Below are 22,576 nucleotides of genomic sequence, written 5' to 3' on the forward strand. Positions count from 1 at the left end.
TAACTCAATAATAATAATAATAATAATAATAATAATAATAATAATAATAATAATAATAATAATAATAACAACAACAACAACAACTCTCATACCCCCCTTGTCGTAACTTCCTCAAATTATTTCTCAGTTATTTTTTCTCACTAAAAATCACTTTTGTTTCTGGTGTATGGGAATAAGTTGTTTTCAAATTGTATATCTCAAAACAATTTGTATTTTTCACATGAGTTCACATTTCGAATTTCTCATTTCAATTTTGCATGATAAATTTCATATTTGAGCCCGATTTGCCAAAAAGTATCAACTTGTTGTACCGTTTTCATCGTCCTGATATCGGAATAAAGGTTGTCATACGACCTTAAAAGTTTGCCATGCACGGTAATGAGATTGCGAAGATTACGTAATTGGGCCATACATCTGAAAAGAACGCATATATTAAGTGAAATAGGCCGTGATTTCAGAATATATATATAATACGAACGTATAAAATCAAGGAGGCCATGCACGTGACAGCAAAGATGACTATTTGGCGAATTAAGTATGCCTAGATCACGGAGTGAGACGGAAAGTTATAAAGGATCCATGCGGCTGTGATAAAATAATAGAAGGTTTTTAAAATTGTTAAAAAAGAAGAAGTAGGTGAACGATAAAAAAAACGGTTATGCAAAACTACGTAAATTTATCCATGAGAAAAAAATAATCCTCAGTAAAGAAGAAGGGAGATATTGCTGTTATTACGGGCTGAAGAACCTGCACAGCGAAGAAATATTTGAATCACACCTATATCTGAATAAATATCGTGACGGAAAATCAGAGCAAGTTGAAAAATATCCGGACAGTAGTCGGAGTATAGACCGAAGGCCTTTACAAATGAATCAAGTCGAGTTTAACGCATTATAGGTTGATTAGCTGGACAAAAGAAATTTTTAGAAAGCTAACTTGATCATTTTTACCTGTTAAACTGTCGCAAGGAGTTAATATTGAATTACTGTCTTAATAACCTGAATCAGAGATATAAACTAGATTCTCATTCTCAAGAGTATGGACGTGAAATTAATTGCCATTTTGGAAATGTTTCTTTCACATGACTGACGGCTACAACATGAGAGGCTAAATCGGAGGTGGAGCCGACTTTCCGACGTAGACCGCCCAGCTGTTTCTACTATCCCAGGTCCCAAAACCACAACATGATGGTGACGTAACGGATGTTGGAGACTATCTACGCAGTCCTAAGATGACAACATCGAAGCCAAACCCAGTCATCTAACGTCAGTGATCGCAAGCTAAGTTCCAAAGAATTACTTTATTATCTTGAAATTAATGTGCAGTAGATGTAGTATTCATATATTTGTAGTGAACATTGGTATGTTGTTTTTACGTAGTTCTTCGTGATAAAATCTCAGTCGTTGCCATCTTTGCAATGAGATTGTCCTTGTTGATTTATTATTATGGGAGTAGGTATTTCTTCCAGAGTTTACAATCAATGTCATAATATAGGAATGTTTATAATTGAACAAGGAGAGATTTAGAGTGTGATTTTCAACCATTACGGAAGTGAAACAACATATACAAAGAGACGTATCCTTAATTTCATATTTTTAAAGAAGATAGTTGATTTCTGAGTAACTAATATCTGGTTGCTGTTACGACGCGATGACATGTGAGTAAATATTAACTTGTTTGGTTTATATATGTGTTTCATTTTCAGGATAACGTGTTTATGTGTATTATATATGAAATCTAACCCAAAAGTGTACCGTTGAAGTACATTAATGAGATGTTAAGATGATTTGCCGCCGTGTTGGAAATGATAAATATTTACGTAGGGAAGTTATGATTTGAGTGGCATGTTGATGTGGATTTACGAATAATTATTCGATGAGATATGTTTGTGGGAATGAATAATGATATATTATGGTAATTAATATTGATAAATGGAGAGATAGATATGCTTATGGATAATTTTGGCGGCAAATACGGCGTATTATTGGCCAATGGTGATGTTTGACTTATGCGGCAAGATATTAATATGGTAATGTGAGATATATTGGGTTAGTGGTACACGAATACAATGAAATACATCGTAGATTTCGTATACGGGTTACCGTAAACTGTCTTCAGATTAAATATCCAAATAAGAAATAAAAGAAGGGAAACTTGTTGTCTTCATAGAGAATATATCAGCGTTGTATTGAATATTATCTGAAGTTTTGTTGTCGAGAATGTATTTAATTCATAGAACAATTTCATAATTTAAATCTCTACCACAATTAAATAAAATAGGTTACCAAATGCATTCCTACGGAATTTTTGATATCTGATTGGATATTAGTAAAATCATAAATCATGTTAGGTATAATTTCTATTAGAACTACGATTATAATTATTCTTTACACGATACCTACATTTAATTTTAAGATGTTATTTGAATATTTTAACCAAATGACATGGTCAAGGTGACCAATATTTCTGATTTAATGAAATATTTGAAATAGCCATTTTGAGCTGATATATATTTGGAACTTACTTGCGATTGCTGACGTTATAACAGCGGAAGAAACGCGTGCTGATGACAGAATATCAATTTGATAATGATGAAAATAAGCATTTTTTTAAAAAAGAAAGAAACAAGAACTGATGGACTCAGATTATGCATATTTATTATGAAGATTACTTAGGCTTAGGGACTTAGCTTTATTTTTAACCCAAAAATGTTATACTACATTTTCAATAAATAGAATATGAGCTTTCGATTTATGTAATTAAGAGAATTTATCCTTTATTTTTGTGATGCGCATGATTAATGCAAGAGGAATAGTTGAATCAGATCGAAGATAGATTAAATTTAATTTATTTTTTTAGACAGGAGGATGATAACTGATGTTGATAAATATTATCAGATTTTCTTTTATGATTCTGGAATCATGAAATAAATTATAGATTTTCTAATTTAGATGTTATTATTTTAGGAGATAGGCTAATATCACTAGGATATAAATAATTTTGAATTAGTTCATTTTAAAAAATATTTTTTTTTTTTTCTTTTCTTCGAATGATTGGACTTGGAAAACTTGATATTGATTCTGGAGGACGAATGGTATCGATGGTAATTTATTAAAAAGGAAATGTGGTGTCTCAGTTGATCTCACGTAAAAAATAGTACGGTTCGCATATGCAATTTAATTATCCCTGAGAGGTGTCGCGTGGCAATTTAAGGACTATCATATCAATAAATGTGATAGGAAAAATGAAGGTTACGAGATCGCTTAAATTCTATGATGCGGTAACTGTTTATACATAGAATATTAGAAGCGAGCATAGCTACCGACACTTAGCATCATTTTTATTATATGCACTCATCCATTTAATGATCTGTAGAAGTGATGGATGGTTGAGGGGAAAATAGCCGGAGCAATTGATAGGTCGCCCAATATGGTGCAAGAAAGAAATCCCCTCAGGATGGTGCATTGTGAAAATCTTAACAACAACTGTTCCACCTTTACAATACTGTAATCGTCTTCATTAATAAGACTACATTAAACTATATTGGTGATACATGTTTCGTGCTCTTATGGGACATCTTCAGTCACACATAAAATCATTGGAAATATGGTAAGGACACATTAAAATTAGTGACTAGAAAGTCTATGAATCTTGTGATGTGGCGTATTAGGATTAATTTAATTCACATAGCCACTCATGTTGTATTATATTTGTAACCGGTTTTCAGTGGTTACACGATACACAGTAAAGAAAAGAGAAAAATGAAACAAAATGCACGGCACTTTAAAACCTTAACGTCCAATAAACATCAGATGAACTGAGGCAATACACACAAAATACATGTAGGCTGGGCAACGTAATGACTATAGTAAAGGAATGTGGAGCGGGTCTGGGCAAACCTACCAGGGTTATAGAGATACGAAAGTTGCGGGTTCCCAGAAGAATCAACGGTGATCTCTTGATTCAAGATATTGTTTTCTGAAACAAACATTACAAGGTAAGTTTCAAACAAAATTCATCTATCCAAACAATCCAGTTACACCATTTCCAAAATACAAATTAGATGTACCTTGCCAAGTGCTTTGCTACTAGGTCAAGAGGTTAACTAGAGATATCTTGACATAATGCAACTTCTACAATACAATATTGAGGGTAAGAAGAAACACAGGATACACTTACTACATTAAATGAACGTTAAGGTGCTTTCTAAGACATCTGAGCCACATAGTGCGAATAGGGGGAAATCAGAAATATTTAAACTTGGCGGAGAGGCCAGTTGAACTTCTTCCCATACCAAAAACACTTCTGATGCGGCGCAGCGGAAAAAACTAGCGTGCATCAAGTGACAAGGAGATAATAGAGGCAAACTCCGAGGGAAATTAAATTAATCTACAAATTACATGTTCAGCAAAACAAAGGAAAGGGAAATGCCTTGAAAGCAAACAGACAGGCCCAGCTGAAAAGCTAAGGCATCTGAAGTAATTGAGTGGCAAGTCTGGGCAAGTAGGGCAAACTCCTATGTGGAAATGCAAGCAAACATTAAATATAATTTAAGGTGGAACTGAGATCAACAGTGCTTACCCCAAGGTAGCCCATCCCGGGAGGGAGGATTCACCAACGTGCATCTAAACGCTGGACTGACGAGAGAACGAAAGACCACAAAATCTTGCCTCGCTCTCTTAAAAAGGCAAAGCTGCATAGGTCTTATGGCGACGAAGATGGGATAGGAGAGGCCTAGGAAGTGGAAGGAAGCGGCCGTGGCCTTAATTAAGGTACAGCCCCAGTATTTGCCTGGTGTGAAAATGGGAAACCACGGAAAACCATCTTCAGGGCTGCCGACAGTGGGGCTCAAACCCACTATCTCCCGATTACTGGATCCTGGCCGCACTTAAGCGACTGCAGCTATCGAGCTCGGTAGTGTGATTACCAAGTGACCAGTCAGAGCACAGGAGCCTCCCTATCGCCACCCAGATCCACCAATCAAAACTCTTTATCAAGTTGCGAGGTTTTCACAATATTCCAGAACGTAGGCAGACATTAATCGCAAACTTTCCATCTTCCAGAATTAGCAATGACATGCTTCTAGAATCGACAGGGGCCAACACACCCTGTTCCGAAGGTCTGCATCACAACCTTTCTGGAATGTTACCGATATCACAGAACAATAATTTACTATCTAGTAGTTACTTAAGTAGACAAAGGGAATACAAACAAAACATTCCACAATAATCTTACACACCATACAGGCTAGGTAGGTAAAGGGAATATGAATAAAATATTCTATCACAACATTCCACATCATACAGTAAACATTCCTTAAAAATGGATTCTGTATAGGTCTCAATATTTGTTGCAATTCCACGCATGTAACGACATTTTAACCTGTGCAATAACTGGACTTCATGGTTCACATCATATACATGTTTGTTAATTTTAGATTCAAGACTGTCAAGACGCTAGTACGCTGTGTCACAAGATTCATAGACTTTTTATTCACTGATTTTAAGGTGTCCTTGCCATATTTCCAATGATTTTATGTGACTGAAGATGTCCCATAAGAGGACAAAACATGCATCACCAATATAGTTTGCTAGTGGCTTTGTGTCGCACCGACACAGATAGGTCTTATGGCGACAACGGGATAGGAAAGGCCTAGGAGTTGGAAGGAAGCAGCCGTGGCCTTAATTAAGGTACAGCCCCAGCATTTGCCTGGTGTGAAAATGGGAAACCACGGAAAACCATCTTCAGGGCTGCCGACAGTGGGATTCGAACCCATTATCTCCTGGATGCAAGCTCACATTCACGCACCCCTACCCGCACGGCCAACTCACCCGGTGCCAATATAGTTTAATATAGTTTAATATAGTCTTATTAATAAAGTTGATTACAGTATTGTAAAGGTGGAACATTTGTTATTCAGATTTTCACAAGTTGATTTCTCATTTGAAAACAATTATTTTTGCATTCATCACTCGATAAGAAAAAATAACTAAAATCAATTGGTATTTTGTTGTTTTATATTGTACATTATTTCTTCCTCAAAACACAGTATATAGCTTATATATACAAAAAAAATACATTTAACATTATTTTTCAAAAAATTCTTCTTTAAATCAATAAAAATAGTCTACCAATGGGAGTTTTAATTATGACCATATAAAAGGTTAATAAAGAATTACAATGCATTTTACCACTTCATATGGTCATTTCCTTGGCCACTTCCTCCCTCTGCTCTGCTTTCAGCTTCATTTTCAAGTAATCTTCGTGGCTTGTATCATACAGAACTTCACAAATACGCACGGCTTCAATTAGATTTTCTTTCATTTCGAACTACAAAACACAATATGAACAAACAAAATCATTGTGCACCTTAAAGGAAACTGCGGAAGAGAGGTCACCATGGGCAGCAACTGTGTCACGTCACCCTGCGCTCTAATGTGCATGGGTCCAATCAGCTCTGTGGTTTGCAAAAACCCACCGTAAGTCACTCTGCGTCACCTCATGGACCTGCGTCTCATTTTGCAGCTGGCCTAAGTAATGGGCTACAAGAATTATTGTTTTTATGCAACTCATGTTTCCTTGATCGCTGCTATAATCTGTTTGTGAGATCATAAGTTTCAAATACTGTAGTCATGGAATATTAAGTACCTACTGTAGCTATTTTGGCATCTTTCTTCCTTTAATCCTTCATTTAGTTAGCAAAGGACTATCAGAAATGTAGCACTTAAGTGCAGCTGTCAACATGGCACAGCACATTTAGTTGCTAACAGATACCGGTATTTGTGATGAATTATGTGCAGACTGGTGATCAGATATACAGAGTGACAGTGAATTGGATATTTCTAACGATGCAAGTGATTTGTAAAATGATCTTAGTCCTTCTACATCAAATCATGGGCAACAATCTTGTGTGTTGGAATACAGCAATCACTCAGAAATAGCTGATGAAGACATGAACATAGGTTATGTAGTAGGCATAGGTACCGTAAAGCAAAGGTTACTGTTTTGAAATACACAATGCAGAAATAATAAGAAACATGGTGATTACATGTTCCAAGTTTGAGGTTGATATCTTGAATACATTTTGAGTTAGTTGTTTGAGTGCAGCAGAGCAATTTTGTTCTTACAGGCTTACAGTAATTGTTGAAGGGGATACATAGGTTCAAATGTAAAGACTGTGGCAGCAGATATGTAGGGCAAACTGGACGTAGTTTCAGTCTTGGGTATAATGAACACCTTAATGCTGTGAAATATAATATATTCTCAGCTGTAGGCCAGCATGTCCACGATCTTAAGCACAAGTTCACGGACATGGATTATGGAGATGCTAAGTAAGGGGCCAATGCTCAACATTACAGAGGCGTGTTTCATACATTTAGATCAGTAAATGAAATTTCACAGTTAAAATGCCCTTAAGCTTATAGCTATTTTCTCACCAGTTGTATTGACTTTCACCACAGGAGTATTAAATTAATACACTGGTGACAGACTCTGAACAGAGAAACCCAGAGTCTTACTTGATTTCTTGATCAAACTGCTTACTAAATTAAGATTTCCAGGAAATTCTACAGTTTTTCGAACTCTATGTAATAGTTTTTCGTATTGTTATTTTCGTCCACAACGTCCCCTGGACTTCTCCCCGCTATCGCTCCTTAAGAGTTTCCCCCTGCCACCCCTACTTTTCCTCCTTAACACCTCTCCGCGCAACACACGACATGAACAGGCCGCACTCATTGTGCTGCAGCCGCTGTGCTAAGTCTACGGCCGTCAGTGGATAGCGTCTGACACATCCCACTCTGATGAGTCTAGTGTCAGACCTAAGATGAAACGCTGGTTAATTGAGCAAACGCCTGAAAAGTCTTACATCTGATATATTTTTGACATTTTTGACATGCTCTATTGGTGAAAAATTTCTAATTCCCTCCATGGGAACTTAGAATTTTCCATTCAGAATTGCTAGGTGGACAATAATTCCATTGTGGAGATTTATCTCCCGTATGCAGGTATCAGACTGTGCCTCTTATAAGGGCTTCTGATAAGTTCACCTGTATACACACCAGCGTCAGTGGGTAGGGTCTGACACATCCCACTCTGATGAGTCTAGCATCAGACCTAAGACAATACGCTGGTTAAAAGAGCAAACGCCTGAAAAGCCTTACATCTGATATGTTTGACATTTTTTACTAAATTGAATACGTTAAAAAACTTCACTTTAAAAAGCCGTCTTAATACGAGTAGTTTGATTTAGGTACAAGTAAGAATTAACAATATTGATGACCTAGAGCCTATGTTGAATATGAAATAAAAGTTTAAAGATACCGTTACAAATTATGAAAATGCAAATGATTATATACAAAATAATAAGGAAATGCATTCCAACAATGTGCCAATTTTCGTAATGTTGGACCTTATCAATATTTCAAAAAGGTTTCCACCTAATCAATACTTTTCTTTTTATTTAGCCTTTGGGTACTTATAAAAACAATAATATCAGGACATGTTTCGATTGCTTTGCGACCATCATCAGCTGTTTACATAAAGCTTAGATAAAAACAGCATACAACAATCACATAGTTAACATTAAAAGTGGTGTTAGTAAGGGACGTATAGGCTGGAGGGGGGGGGAGTTAGTGTGCGGAGGGGTGGTTGTTACTAGGACGTTAAACTTAAAATAAATTAAAAATACTATCCCTGGACTAGAGTGTGTTTGGTTTCATTATAAGTCACGAAGGTTTAATAAAATCACTTGTTTAAAAAACTTAAAGATTTTTTAGTATTATGATCGTGAAGAAAAGTTTTTTTGCTCGAGTCTATTTCTTCTTTACTTGACTTCTTGTTTCTTCCGCGTCACTTTTGTACTGTACTATGAAGCGTGATTCTCTTGCTTATCCTTTTTTCTAAGTGGAAAGGGTGTGTCCGCTGTTGGTTGAATTAAACAATTTTGTGTTCATGAACTCGTCAAGTTGGATAGCTTGTCGTATGACCTGTAACCGGAGAAAATTGCGTCTATTAGTTAAGATTGCCGGGGGATATGTTGCCTAAGGAGACTATTTAGGATAATGGAAATTAATTGTGAAATTTTAAACTTACCCCTGTCCAATTTATTTCCTTTACTTCCCGTCACTTCGGGTGTGGGTCCGATTCTGCTGTCCTCGACCTTGTGTAGAAACGGTGTGATGAGGTCTGTACGCTAGCTTGATTCGGAGGGGGGAGGGAAAAGCGAGGACATGTCGTAATTTGTTGTTTCGCGAGGAGGTGGCTTCTGTCTGTGACATAGCAACCTCATGATTGCTTGCTACAATCGCTGGGCGTATTTGATTCCTACCTAATAATTCCATGTATCTCAATATATGTTCGTATAAAGGATTTCTTTGTTCATTCATTTCATTTATCTTGTCCTTGTTAATTAACTTATCCAGAAAAATGTGAATACTTTCTAAACTATTTATCAGTCTTCCTTTATTTAGTCTATTAATGATTACAAGGTCTTGTTTAATATCTGTAAATATATGACCCGTCTCTTTCATATGTACTCCCATTGCGGAAAACCTATGTTTTTCCTCATTTACGTGTTCCTGGTACCTCATTGCAAAGTTGCGTCCGGATTGCCCGACATATGTGGCCTTGCACTGGTTGCATATCAACTTATAAATTCCTGAATCCTGGAAACACTCTTCTTTGTTCTTATACGTAAATGTTAGGATTGTTGAAGGTGAACCTCTCGTACTTTTTTGTTTGCTCTGACTGTTTTATTAAATTTGTTCGTTGTTTACGTTTACGTTTCGTAATTAACCCGTTGACAGTTTTAAGACTAAAACCGTTAATGAAGGCCTGTTGTCAGATGAAAGCTAGTTCTTTATTCCTCTCTTTGTTGGTTAATGGAATTTTGAAGGCCCTATTAATAAAGCTATAATACGCAGATTTTTTCTGTGAGTCGAGATGTAGAGAATTATTATGAATCGTGGTTGGAGTGAATGTAGGCTACCTATGTATTCCAAAGTAAAATTGGTTCACTTTTCTAGTTGTTGTAACGTCTAAAAAGTTGATCGAACCGTTTTTCTCTTCAATAGTAAACTGTGTATTAGGATCTAAGATGTTCAGGATGTTCAAAATACTAAGACTATCGTTGAGATCCTTGTTAATTACAGCATATGTGTCATCTACATAGCGTACCCACAAATCAAGCCCTTTAATGTGGTCTACAATATGAGAATGTTCCAAATGTATATTAGCTAATATGCCTGATGCTGGAGCTCCCATTGGGAGGCCATCTTGTTGGTATATCTTGTTGTTGAATAAAAAGTAGTTCTGGTTAAGTACGAATTTAAGGATAGTCATGAACTCTTCTATTTCGGGTATGCTAATCCGTTTGTGTTCAAATAAATTAGTTTTTAAATCATCTTCTCTATGGGGATATTAGTATACATGTCTTTTATATCAAATGAACACGTAACATGAGAGGGTTTAAGTTTAAAGTCCTTAATCATCTTACTAAAATCACTAGAATTTTTTACGGCCGTGTTAGAATGAAAAACATAGTTTTGTGTTAAAAACTTATGTCCTGATATTAATGTTTTTATAAGTAGCCAAAGGCTAAATAAAAAGAAAAGTATTGATTATGTGGAAACCTTTTTTTAAATATTGATTAGATTACATTATCGATACGGCAATGAAGTGGATAGTTTGTAATAAAATGTTGGACCTTGGCATGTGTACTTGATATAGTCTTATTCAAAAGTAGTGAATAAGCCCAGAAAGACATTTATGTTTTAGTTCTACTTGAGCACCTATGTTGAACAGTTTATTAGAGACCAACTGAATGAGGCTGTTGAAATGTCATTAGACCATCTTCATTTGTTAAGCAATATTCGTGTTGATAGTGTGCCAAGCACAGAAAGACGTTAATTTCATGTCGTAATTCTACTCAAGAACTTATGTTGAATAGTTGATTTTAAAAATTTTATAATGAGGACTGATGAAATGTCATTGATTATCTTCTTCTGTTGAATAATATTCTATGTTGATGATGTGCTTCTGTTGTTGGAGTGTTCAGATGTTGGTTTACTAGTTGAAAGGGAAAATCAATATGTGGTATACGTTATTAAATGTTAAGTTGTCCAAATTATACAAGCTTCTGAAAGGAGGAGAATTCCATTATTAATTAGGTTGAAAAAATGAAAGAAAAGAGGATTTATGCTTAAATTTTGAGTCTGTGGTGTTAACACTTACTATCAGGACAGAAACAAAACTACCCGTTTTATTCTTCCACTAGGTATTTATTGACACTTGTTTTACATGCCTTCTCAATTTCTTTTTATAAACAACAGAACAGGGGTTGGGATAAAAAGATCTTAAGAGTTCCCCGATCCACAGAATAAACACAGCCTGTCATCTAACATCCTAACATCCTCCCACCTTATGATTCTAACAACTTATAGAATCAAAACACACACAACAGTCTGTGAGGGACCTTTATCCTCCTTCCATATTGCATCGTATACTCCCCTTTTCTGACTAAAGGCTGACCTGGAATACCCTTCTCCTACATCAGTACTTCAGCAGGTGTCGTTATCTCCAAGGGAAAAACTCGCTGCATAGGGCGAACCATCTCTCCCTGCGCAGTTTTCAGCTTAACAACTCTGATGCAGCCATCTTTACCAGGGTAGGTTTCAACAACTCGGACCATGGGCCAAAATGTCCTCTTCTTCGCTTCATTCTCGAGAAGAACTATATCACCAGCTCTTAACTCTCGTTCCTTCTGCTTTCTTTGATGTATTTGGATCAGCTGACTCAGATATTTTGATCTGAACGTCTCTCTTAATTCTTCTCTCAGTTTTTGTATGTATCGATACCTCTTACCGAGATCTACTTGGTCCAGGTGGTCAAGGTCAAGTACACCTACTCTGGTATGTCCTGGAGAAACATTGCAGGCATCAGTGGTATAGGGTCATCGGGATCTTGAGAAATATATGTCAAAGGTCTTGAGTTAATTGTTGCCTCACAATCACACAATACTGCAGACATCTCTTCATAATGTAAGGATGCTGATCCCAAGACTCGTCTTAACAGTTTCTTCACCATTTGCATAAGGCGTTCCCACCAGCCACCCCACCATGCTGCTGTGGGTGGATTGTTTCTCCTGGTCGAAGCTTTTACCTCTACAGGATACCTCGGACAGGATAGACGAAAGTGAGGAGCCTGGCACAAGTAAGTGGAAGCAATGCCAGGACTCGGCTAAGGGCCCCGTGGTCGCCAATCCACACTCCCAAGTTGAGAGCCCCTTGGGCCCCTTTTAGTCGCCTCTTACAACAGGCAGGGGATACCATGAGTGTATTCTTCATCTGTGTCCCCCACCCACAGGGGGTAGTGTGTTTGGTCCGCGAGAGGTATTTTATTTCCCTCAAGTCCGCCGGCAAGCCGGTTAGGATCCCCCTATCCGTCACCTGGGACGCACCACATGGGAGTATCACCTCTCCCCCTTCTACGCCAGTGTAGTAGGTTCGTGGCGCTACCTTAGCAATCCTGGCCCTTTCCCATTCCTCCATCACTGAAAACCTTTGATATGTTAGAGCAACATTAAACAAATAGAAAAAATCTCAACCTCTTTTGGCGAACACAATGATTTTCCATAAATGTTCTATCACACTTGCTCTATTTCACTGAAGAAGTAGAAAAATGAAAATTTCATGAATCATATAAGCAAACATTAGCATAAGCAAGAATAATTGTACAGTAGAAAGGTCAAGAAGCACTGGTCAGTATTGAAGTTGAAAGAAAAAGATTTTTAAAACAGCTTAACCTCTTAACGAAATTATGCTTACCGTCGTGGATTATCTGAGCGTACTAGTTGTAACTCGGTAAGATGGCGTAAGAGCCGTAGAGTTAAGAGCTTGTCTTCAGGTAGGAGACAACTCCCAAGCAAACCAGCATAAACAGAGTGCACTACACCTGTCATGCGTTCTGGTGGAAGAAGACGATCTCCCGTAACAAGACAGCTGGCTAGCAACTGAGGTGAAGTGCGCAGACTTTGTAGAAATTCTCCATAAGCCAAGCATTCCTGAAAACCACATCCATACTCTTATCAAACAGTGTAATTTTAACTAATGAATGAATATAGCAAACACATACATAGAAATTCATTAGAGTTTAGACTACTCAGTGACTGAACTATGCGCCTTTAAGACCCTCCATTAACAGCTAGCTTTTCAAAGTTCTTTAACAATTTTGCTACTGACTATGAACTTCTAGTATGGCACTATTTCTTTCCTTTATGTATTGTTCCTAATCTCTGGTATTTCTTGTTTGATGCCAGTTTCAACATGCATTAGTTCTACCTAACAGGGCTGCATTTAGTGGCTTTTCCAAGTCCTTTTCTTAATTCTGTTATTCCAAGACACTCTCTTCCTATTTTTATAACTTCATAACTATATGCTACCTAATTCTGTTCAATCCATAATAGCCACCCTGTTAATTCTTTGGATCATTTCTACACTTACATACTTATTCATAATTTTTCCACCCTTGATCAATTCCTCATTGCCTTCTACATTGTGAAACTTAATTGCAACACATATTTTTGACATGGAAATGGCTATTTCACACCATCAAATTATTTAATCTTTTATTTATTAAATGTATAAGTATTTAGAGTATCAATGTTTGGCAACATTGCTCATTATCAGCCATCTTGAGAATGAACACGCTGTGCCAGAAGTGCTACTTCTTGAGAGCTGTTGTTGCTCTGTTAGCATGAAGCTCTTTGCTTTGTTTTCATAATAATGATATTTGCTTTACGTCCCACTAACTACTTTTATGGTTTTTGGAGACGCCAAAGTGCCAGAATTTAGTCCCGCAGGAGTTCTTTTACGTGCCAGTGAATGTACCAACATGGGGCTGACATGCTTGAGCACCTGCAAATACCACCGGACTGAACCAGGATTGAACCTGCCAAGTTGGGATCATACGTTGTTTTCAGCTGTGACAGTAATATCAGAAAATTGATTTTTAAATACTATTTTTTATGTCACTGAAATAACCTATAAACCATCACAGATTTAACATTTACTGTATACTGCGTTATGTCGGTGATGTTTTATACAGCATTTTGATATTACTTTTCAGAACTGAACGTGGGTAAAACCAGGAAAGAAAGAACAAGGACATACAGAGCTGAAAAGGGAAAAAAAAAAGAAAAGAAAAAAGACGTCTAGAAGGTAATGGATGGCAGCAAGTAAGAAAACTACAAAATTAAAATGAGAAAGTTACAAAATACAAGAAAATTCACAATGAATGGCCCTCCGGCTGAAGATGTGACAGACTCTTTATAAAAATGAACAGTCCTTCAGTCAAGCAGTACCAGAGTGGAGGAAGTCCTTCCCCATAACCCAAGAAAGAAGAAAGCAGTTGCAAAGAAATTGGCTAATAGGATGAATCTTTTCATTCCTAAATCTTGTTTGAGGAAATAAATCAATGTTTAAGAGGCTGAAGAAGTTATTGAACAATTCTATAACAGTGGTACTGTCTCATATGTTAGCAGGATGTAAAGATTCTTTGAGTGGTGCATGCAGTGATGGAAACAAAGGGGGGGGAAATCTTTCCAGATGTTTAAATTGGAAGATCCAGACATCAAAGTAGGAAAGTCCAAATTTGCCTCCCTTTCAAACACCTGTTTTACCTATATCGAACAGAGATCATGCAATGTGCTGCTGCAAATATCATGAGAACTTTGATATGTTGACTGAAGGTATAAAAAAGTTCCATCCTAATTCGGCTCTTAGCAGTCAAATTATTTTAGATTCTGTATGTAGCTTCAACATAATTTGTTGTTTTGGAAATTGCAACACATGCCATAATACTGAAAACTTAGTTTGCAACATTCTGACTGAAGATCTTGATGATGATACTGCAATGGACCAAGCTAGCTGACTGTCCAGTTAGGGTTGCATAGCTGAGAGCTTGCATTCAGGCAATAGTGGGTTCGAATCCCACAGTCAGCAGACCTGAAGGTGGTTTTCTGTGGTTTCGTATATTCACACCAGGTAATTGCTGGGGTTGTACCTTAATTAAGGCCAGGAGCGCTTACTTCGCAATAATGGCCCTCTACCATCCTTGCGTCACCAAAAAACTTTGATGTGTTAGTGCGATGTTAAACCAGAAAAATGGATACTGCATGTGAATACTATTAGCGGTAGTATAGCAACAAAGAAAGAAGTCATTCATTCAACATATAGTTCCAGAGTTTACCATGCATAAACATACCTCTATCGCAAAAACAGTTACACCAAGCATGTTGACTGACAAACAGTTTGGAACCTAGGGAATGAGTCCTACAAATGTATTTTACTGAAAACTTTTCCATTAAACAGCAACACAAGATAATGTATAGTCAACATCAAAATTGTGCTTTCCACATTAATTATGTTTCTTCTAATAGCAAGTGTCATTCCTACGATATGTGTTAGTGGGACATTAGATATTAGTGGGGACAGATTCAGAGTTATTCAAGACAGGTATTGTGGAGGGCTGAGGTCATTTTGTTTTATTTGCCTTTTAACCCCCTGCAGTAAAGTGTGTGCGCGAGATCACGTGATATGCTGTCCCGGCTCAAGGCTAAACTTGTGTCTATCGAGTGTGCGCGATGTGGAACATTCTTTGAAGCAAGTGAACCAATTACGGGAAGAAATTGGACAGTAAAAACGCCAATCATAATGTTTCTAAAAGCCACGCCTCCAACCTCAAGGATGTTTAACCCTAGTGACAGTCTAAACCTCCTCTTAATTCCAAACATTCTTGATATATTCATCGGAGTGAGCCAAGTAAAGTTTCGTTTGAGACGTGAAATATTTATTTTGGTCTGGCTCAGACTTTTCGTAATTTTCATTGATCAGTTTCAGTTTATCCTCACTACATTCGGAAGAGGACTAAAGACCCAGGATCGAATGACAGTACCAGCTTTACAATGTCATCTATAATACCAAGAGGACCGCTTCAGTCAACGTGGGATTCATCATCAACTACAAACATGTGGCACTAAACATGTAAGTATTGCCAGCATCAAAGGAAGGACATGAGGGGCAAGGAACTTAGCAGACCATAGACGGGAATCGAGTGTCAATCAATCAATCAATCAATCCTGATCTGCATGTAGGGCAGTCGCCCAGGTGGCAGAATCCCTATCTGTTGTTTTCCTAGAATTTTCCTAAATGATTTCAAAGAAATTGGAAATTTATTGAACGTCTCCCTTGGTAAGTTATTCCAATCTCTAACTCCCCTTCCTATAAATGAATATTTGCCCCAATTTGTCCTCTTGGATTCCAACTTTATCTTCATATTGTGATCTTTCCTACTTTTATAAACGCCACTCAAACTTATTCGTCTACTAATGTCATTCTACGCCATCTCTCCGCTGACAGCTTGGAACATACCTCTTAATTGGAACAATAAGTTAATTTATTGAATTCACCACCTAATCAATACAATAAGTCCTGTCTTAGTTGATTTACTTTGGCATGTTAACTAAAATGGTACATGTTTCACCTTGAATTTAGGCATCATCAGCCATTATCTTAACCTTAAAATAGAATCAGGCACCTGATTTACATATACATGAAATAAAACAATTTTTTTTTTAAACCCGGAGAGACTTAAACTAAAATTAACATATGGTAAGAGACTTGTAATGCTATTTGCTTTACGTCGCACCGACATAGATATGTCTTATGGCGACGATGGGATAGGAAAGGCCTAGGAATTGGAAGGAAGCGGCCGTGGCCTTAATTAAGGTACAGCCCCGGCATTTGCCTCGTGTGAAAATGGGAAACCACGGAAAACCATCTTCAGGGCTGCCAACAGTGGAGCTCGAACCCACGATCTCCCGATTACTGGATACTGGCCGCACTTAAGCGACTGCAGCTATCAAGCTCGGTGGACTTGTAATGAAGTTGGTTTGAAAGATATTACAATGAGTGAGGAAATATACAATTGGTGAAAGTAATAGTGATATTGACATTAGAAGGCTTCTATTATAATTAAAATGAACAAAGCAACAGTCTGTTATGAACGAGAGATAGGATTGCTAAAAAATTATGTTGGCCAACCAACGGTTACAACGAAAATGATGATAAAAATAGTATTTAATAAATAATGTAGAATAAAATAATAATGAAATATGGTCAAGTGACCAGCAATTATTTGTTTACAAGAGATAAGTAGAAAGTCATTGGCATATGGTGATGTGGTTCAGTTTGATAAAAAAAAAATACGAAATTGAAGAACGATGTTTAAATAGGACCTTTATGGACCATCTCAATTTGATGCAATGCTGCAATGATGTTAAGAATGTGGGTTGATTGACATTCTAGTCGAAACCGAAGTGTGACAGTTGGATCTATAAAAGGAAAACAGAAGCGTAGTGTTAATTGAGTGAAAAAATCGTAATGGAATGTTTAAGAGAAAATTGTGCACACTTACCGTTAGACGATGGTGAGGGTAATTTGTTACATTATTAACTGAACGTTATTGTCGACTGTCAGCTTCTTACTCCGAGTGTTATAGCTGTATGTTTGAGTTTGAGGTGGAACTGTTTGTGAAGGCGTGACTATGGGCTTGTTTGTAGTACCTGGAGGGGAGCTACTATTGGCGGAAGAGAGAGAGGGAAGTGTATTGCTGCGCGTATTGTAACGGAGAGATGCCGTTGGAGGGAGCGATATTACAGTGGGTGTGGCTAAGGGTCTATTGGTTGCATTTGAATTAGAGGTACTGGCGGTGAGGGGAAGGCAGGGGAATGTATTAGTTGTAGAGGAGGTAGGAGGGCGTATTGATTTGAGGTTGAAAACTTTTAAGAATATATTGGTGAGGGGAATTGATTCCTGTAAAAGACATAAAGTCTGTTCGTACAAGGGGCTTTTTTTTTATCGATGATGTCGTTTAAGTTCTTATCTTTGTTGAAATGTTGCTAGAGGAAAATGAATAAATTTTCATACTCAGTCATAAGTTTACTTTTATCAAGTTTTTTGAGGATATGAAGGTCTTGTTCTATTGTAGTAAATTTATGTCCTTGAATACTTGCTGCCCGCTGCCCTATTCCCGTATGTTTCGGCGTAACTGATCACCGCGAGTTTGTATGAGCAGTATTACTCGAATACTGTGGGCTAACAAACAATTTTGAGATCACAGAATGTCCCGTACCCGAAACACTCGTAAAATTAGTGCAGTGGGATTTCCTGCCGGCTAATAACAGCACATTGCCCTGTATTTGGAATGTCCGCTTTTGCAATAGGAACCTTGCTACTTGAGTAGTTGACATCTTTATTTCGAAACCCATCTGGAGCTGTGTGATGGATGTTCGAAGCTATGGGTACGAACATGAACATTTCTTTTTCTCCACTTTGGACCCCAAAATATTGGGATGCATAAATTATGCAAGGGCGTTAATTACGTGAGAAAATACGGTAGTTTCCTTCATCAGACGGTAAAATGAACGGAAATTTATAGGTATATCTGAACACTTGGAGAAAATGTTTGTTATATTCTTCGGCCATAACAAGAATAGAAAATACCAGAAACTGTCACCGACACAAACCCGTTAAAAACATCCAACTCATTAAAATTGTGCACTTAAATATGAGAAACTATCACATACAAAACAATGCAATATACATTATTAACATACGACTCTGACAGAGGGGAAAGCATAGAAATGCAAGAAAAAACACGTGGCCTACAACTCTGACGAAAGTACGCACAGAAACAATGTTAGGAGCGCGCAAACAACACAATAACGAACTCATACGTTTGTCCCGATTAACTGAATCGCTAGCGCGCACTAGCCTCTCATGCTTGCAGGATGATTGCCACCTGGTGAGCGCGATACACGAAGGCGACGGACGAAACTCTCACGAAATAAAGCATCAAATACAGTTGAAAATGAGGTTTTGTAAATTATACAGGCACATAAGAATTTATTCGTCTATCCTAGGGGAAGGGTATTGGCTGTACTAGAGGTTACATTGGTCAAAAATAGGAAGAAGTGAAAATAAATCGGAAAATCATAAGAAGAGTTAAAAACTGGAAAGTTTCCGGGTAAATCGGAAGAAGAGTTGGCAGGTATGTACATAGATGAAAGAAACAGAGCGAAATAATAGTTGTTGAATCCAAAAAGAAGTCGTGGAGAAATTTTGGTAATAATATGGAAAGGCTAGGTCAAGCAGCAGGGAACCTTTCTGGACAGTAATAAATAATCTTAGGAAGGGAGGGAAAAAAGGAAATGAACAATATTTTGGGTAATTCAGGTGAACTCATAACAGATCCCGGGAATCACTGGACAGGTGGGGGGAATATTTTGAAAATCTTCCGAACATAAAAGGAAATCTTCATTGTGGTGTCGCGAACAACCGAGCTCATGGGAAGGAGGAAAAAGATGATGGTGAAAGTACGCTTGAGGAAGTTGAACGGATGGTAAATAAACTCCAGTCATACAGCAGCAGGAATAGATGAAAGTAGACCAGAAATGGTGAAGTAGATTGGGAAGGCAGGGATGAAATGGCTTCATAAAGTAGTAAGATTAGCATGGAGTGTTGGTATGGTACCTTCAGATTGGACAAAAGCAGTAATTGAACCTATCTATAAACAAGGGAACAGGAACGACTGCCACTGAGTTGTGATGTCTTAATTTTACATTCCTGGATATTGCTTTTTTTTTTTTTTTTCCAGGTGAGTCTATAGGCCTTCTGTAATTTTGAGATCCTCCCCTTATTTGCATCACAATTCAAGCCCGATGGCTGAATCACTTCTCCTTGATTAATTTTGCTGAATTTCGATTTTAGAGGTTTCTCATCTAGATAACGAGCGGATCCTTCCATGTACAGAGATTTTTCATATTATATTTGGAGCCCAGTCTTAGCTGCAATTTCATGAAGTTTTTCAAGGACCTGAACTACTACTTGTCTGTTGTTGGAAAGAATAGCTAGATCATCTGCAAAGGCCAAACACTCCCAATGAATTTTATTTGTGAGTAGTCGACCAATAGTTATTCACTTTGTGTTATTTTCCCATGTCCTGATAACTTTTTCAAGCACAAGATTGAACAATAACAGTGATCTACCTGTCGACGTCCTGTGGTAATATCAAAAGGGTCAGAAAGTTCACCTTGAAATTTAACTTATGAAGTTGTGCCAGTCAGCGTCCTACAAATTTAGTCTCTCGTTTTCTTAACTTTCAATTCTTCTAGAATATGGAATAGTGTGTGTTGGTCTACTGAGTCATGAACTTTCTTGAAGTCTACAAAAATGATCACCGTTTGTCTAGTTTTACGGATTTGCAAGATGGTTTTGAGATTGAGAATTTGTTCTATACAAGACCCGCCTTTTCTAAATCCTGCCTGATATTCACCAATTAGGTGTTCAGTTTTGTTTTTGAAATCTCATGAGTAGGGCTTTGGAGATAACTTTGTATACAACTGATAGTAAGGCTATTCCTCTGTAGTTATTAATATCTCTTCTATCCCCTTTTATGGAGTGGGTGAATAAAGGCACATTTCCAGTCTTCAGGAAGCTTCTCCATAATCCAGAAGTCTTCAAGAATTACTTGAATTCTCTGAGCTGGGCTTTCACCACCTAATTTCAACATTTCAGTGATAATACCATCTTCCCCTGGGGCTTTGTTATTTTTAAGTTCACTGATTATTTGATTCATTTCTTACAGTAAGGTGCTTCTGAATCTGGATTTGGAGTAGGTTGTTCAAATGAGAGTTGTTCTACAGGATGTTCGCAGTTTACACATTCATGGAAGTAGTTTGCAGGTTTTTTTATTTGTTTCCAAGAGCCCATGCGGATGTTTGAAACATAAACTAGGTGCTTGGTAGTCCGGCCCCTCGGTGTAGGGGTTCGATTCCGGCCGGGTCAGGGATTTTTAATTGTAATGATTAATATCCCTGGCCTGGGGACTGGGTGTTTGTGACGTCCTTAATGTTCCTTTCCTCCCATACAACATTCCACACTACCATTTCCAATAACACGCAGGTTCATACAATATGGTGCCAGTAGGGGCAAAAGATCCACATGGGTCGATGCCCCGAATAAATAACATTTTTTTTAAAGGGTGCTTGGTAATTTGATAGTTCCTCAGTGAATGTTTTGTAGAAGTTTCCTGTACTGTTCAAGAAATTGATTTATTTCAGTCAATCTATTTTGATCATATTTGTGTTTTTCGGATCTAATCATTTTTGAGACTCCTTTCTGGACTTAGAGGAATTCATGTCAGTTTTGTTCTATTTTATGAGAACTCCATTTTTGCTAAGCATGAATTCAAAGGTCCATGACCTTGTCGCAGGTCTCGTTCCACCATCTACTGTATGTTTGAGTTTTCAAGGAAGAACACCTATAACTCAGGAAGTTCATATGAGTGTATCTTTTAACTCTATCAAATTGGAAGGATTTTGGTCGGAGATATGTATGGTCTGGAAACAGCAAAACTTACTGGATCAACAAAGAGTTGTCTTCAGACAACAGAAATGAAGTTTTTCCATTCTTGTCTACAAAAAACAAAAATGGATAAAATAAGGAATATGGATAACCAACAAAAGCTTGGATTGGGAAGAAGGTTGCTGGAGAGCCTTGAAACGAAGAGACTGCAATGGTATGGTCACAAGAAAAGAACAGATCTCCACAGAACATCCTCAGATTCTATCAAATCACTTAAACTATGTGCATATATGTACAGTATATTTTACGTAGCAAAAAAATGATTGTATGGAAAATGACCAACACTGTACATTGAAATATCTTGTACTTATCTACACTGCTGAAGAAACGTCATCTCTCACTATAAGAGATGTGTAGTCCTGGCAGAGGAGCAGTTTTGAGCTTAGCCTTCAGTTCCTCAGGGAGGGACAGAGGTAAGGCAAGGGCGCATGTAATGATGTGAATCTTTCCTATTGGTTGGAGGAGAGCTGGTTGATACCTTCCTCCTAAAGCTAGCAACTGTAACCTGGAGAGAGGGGGAGAATGGGGTATTAGGAGCGGAACGTTGCTAAACTTTCTTGAACTATCTTCTAGTAATGATGTATTATGTATTATGAATAAGTGCAAGTTTATGATGTGGGTTTAATAAATTAGATATTGAAATATTAGACGTTATTTTTAATGTTTACTTGTGTTCTGTTAACAGCCATGCCTGAAGAAGCCTTTGGCGGAGATCATAGAGTTGTGATAGGAAAATTGAAAGTTGGAAAGATTGAAAAACCCCCATTAAGAAGAGAGAAAAGAATTAAAGTATGGAAGTTGAAGGAGAAAAGCATACAATAAGAATTTCAAAGGGAAATAATACCCTTGGTACCCAGGACGGAGGTGGGGAATGTTGAAGATGAATGGAAAAGATTTAAGGAAGCACTGGTTGGATGTGCAGAAAAGGTATGTGGTACAACATCAGGAAATGTGAAAGACAAAGAGACACACTGGTGGAATGAAAGGGTAAAGATTAAAGTGAAGGAAAAGAAAATGGCATGGAAAGCATGGAAAACATCTAAGACTGAAGAAAGAAGAAAATATGTGGAGGCAAAGAATTTGGCCAAGAAAGTAGT

At 37.4% G+C, this 22,576-nt stretch overlaps 1 protein-coding gene and 1 pseudogene across 5 annotated transcripts in view; both read right to left on the reverse strand.

The window, feature by feature from the left end:
• Positions 1–6,324, reverse strand: part of LOC136858855 (uncharacterized) — a 34,920-nt pseudogene extending 28,596 nt beyond the window's left edge.
• Gapvd1 (GTPase activating protein and VPS9 domains 1) overlaps positions 1–22,576 on the reverse strand; it is a 674,762-nt gene that overhangs the window by 576,176 nt on the left and 76,010 nt on the right. For all 5 annotated transcript variants that reach the window (XM_067138086.2, XM_067138089.2, XM_067138085.2 and 2 more), the window contains one exon: positions 12,822–13,057. In XM_067138086.2, coding sequence (XP_066994187.2) covers positions 12,822–13,057 — 236 coding nt within the window. The remainder of the gene's footprint in view (positions 1–12,821; positions 13,058–22,576) is intronic.

This window comes from Anabrus simplex, chromosome 1, assembly GCF_040414725.1.
Source record: "Anabrus simplex isolate iqAnaSimp1 chromosome 1, ASM4041472v1, whole genome shotgun sequence".
In the NCBI taxonomy this organism is placed as follows: domain Eukaryota; kingdom Metazoa; phylum Arthropoda; class Insecta; order Orthoptera; family Tettigoniidae; genus Anabrus; species Anabrus simplex.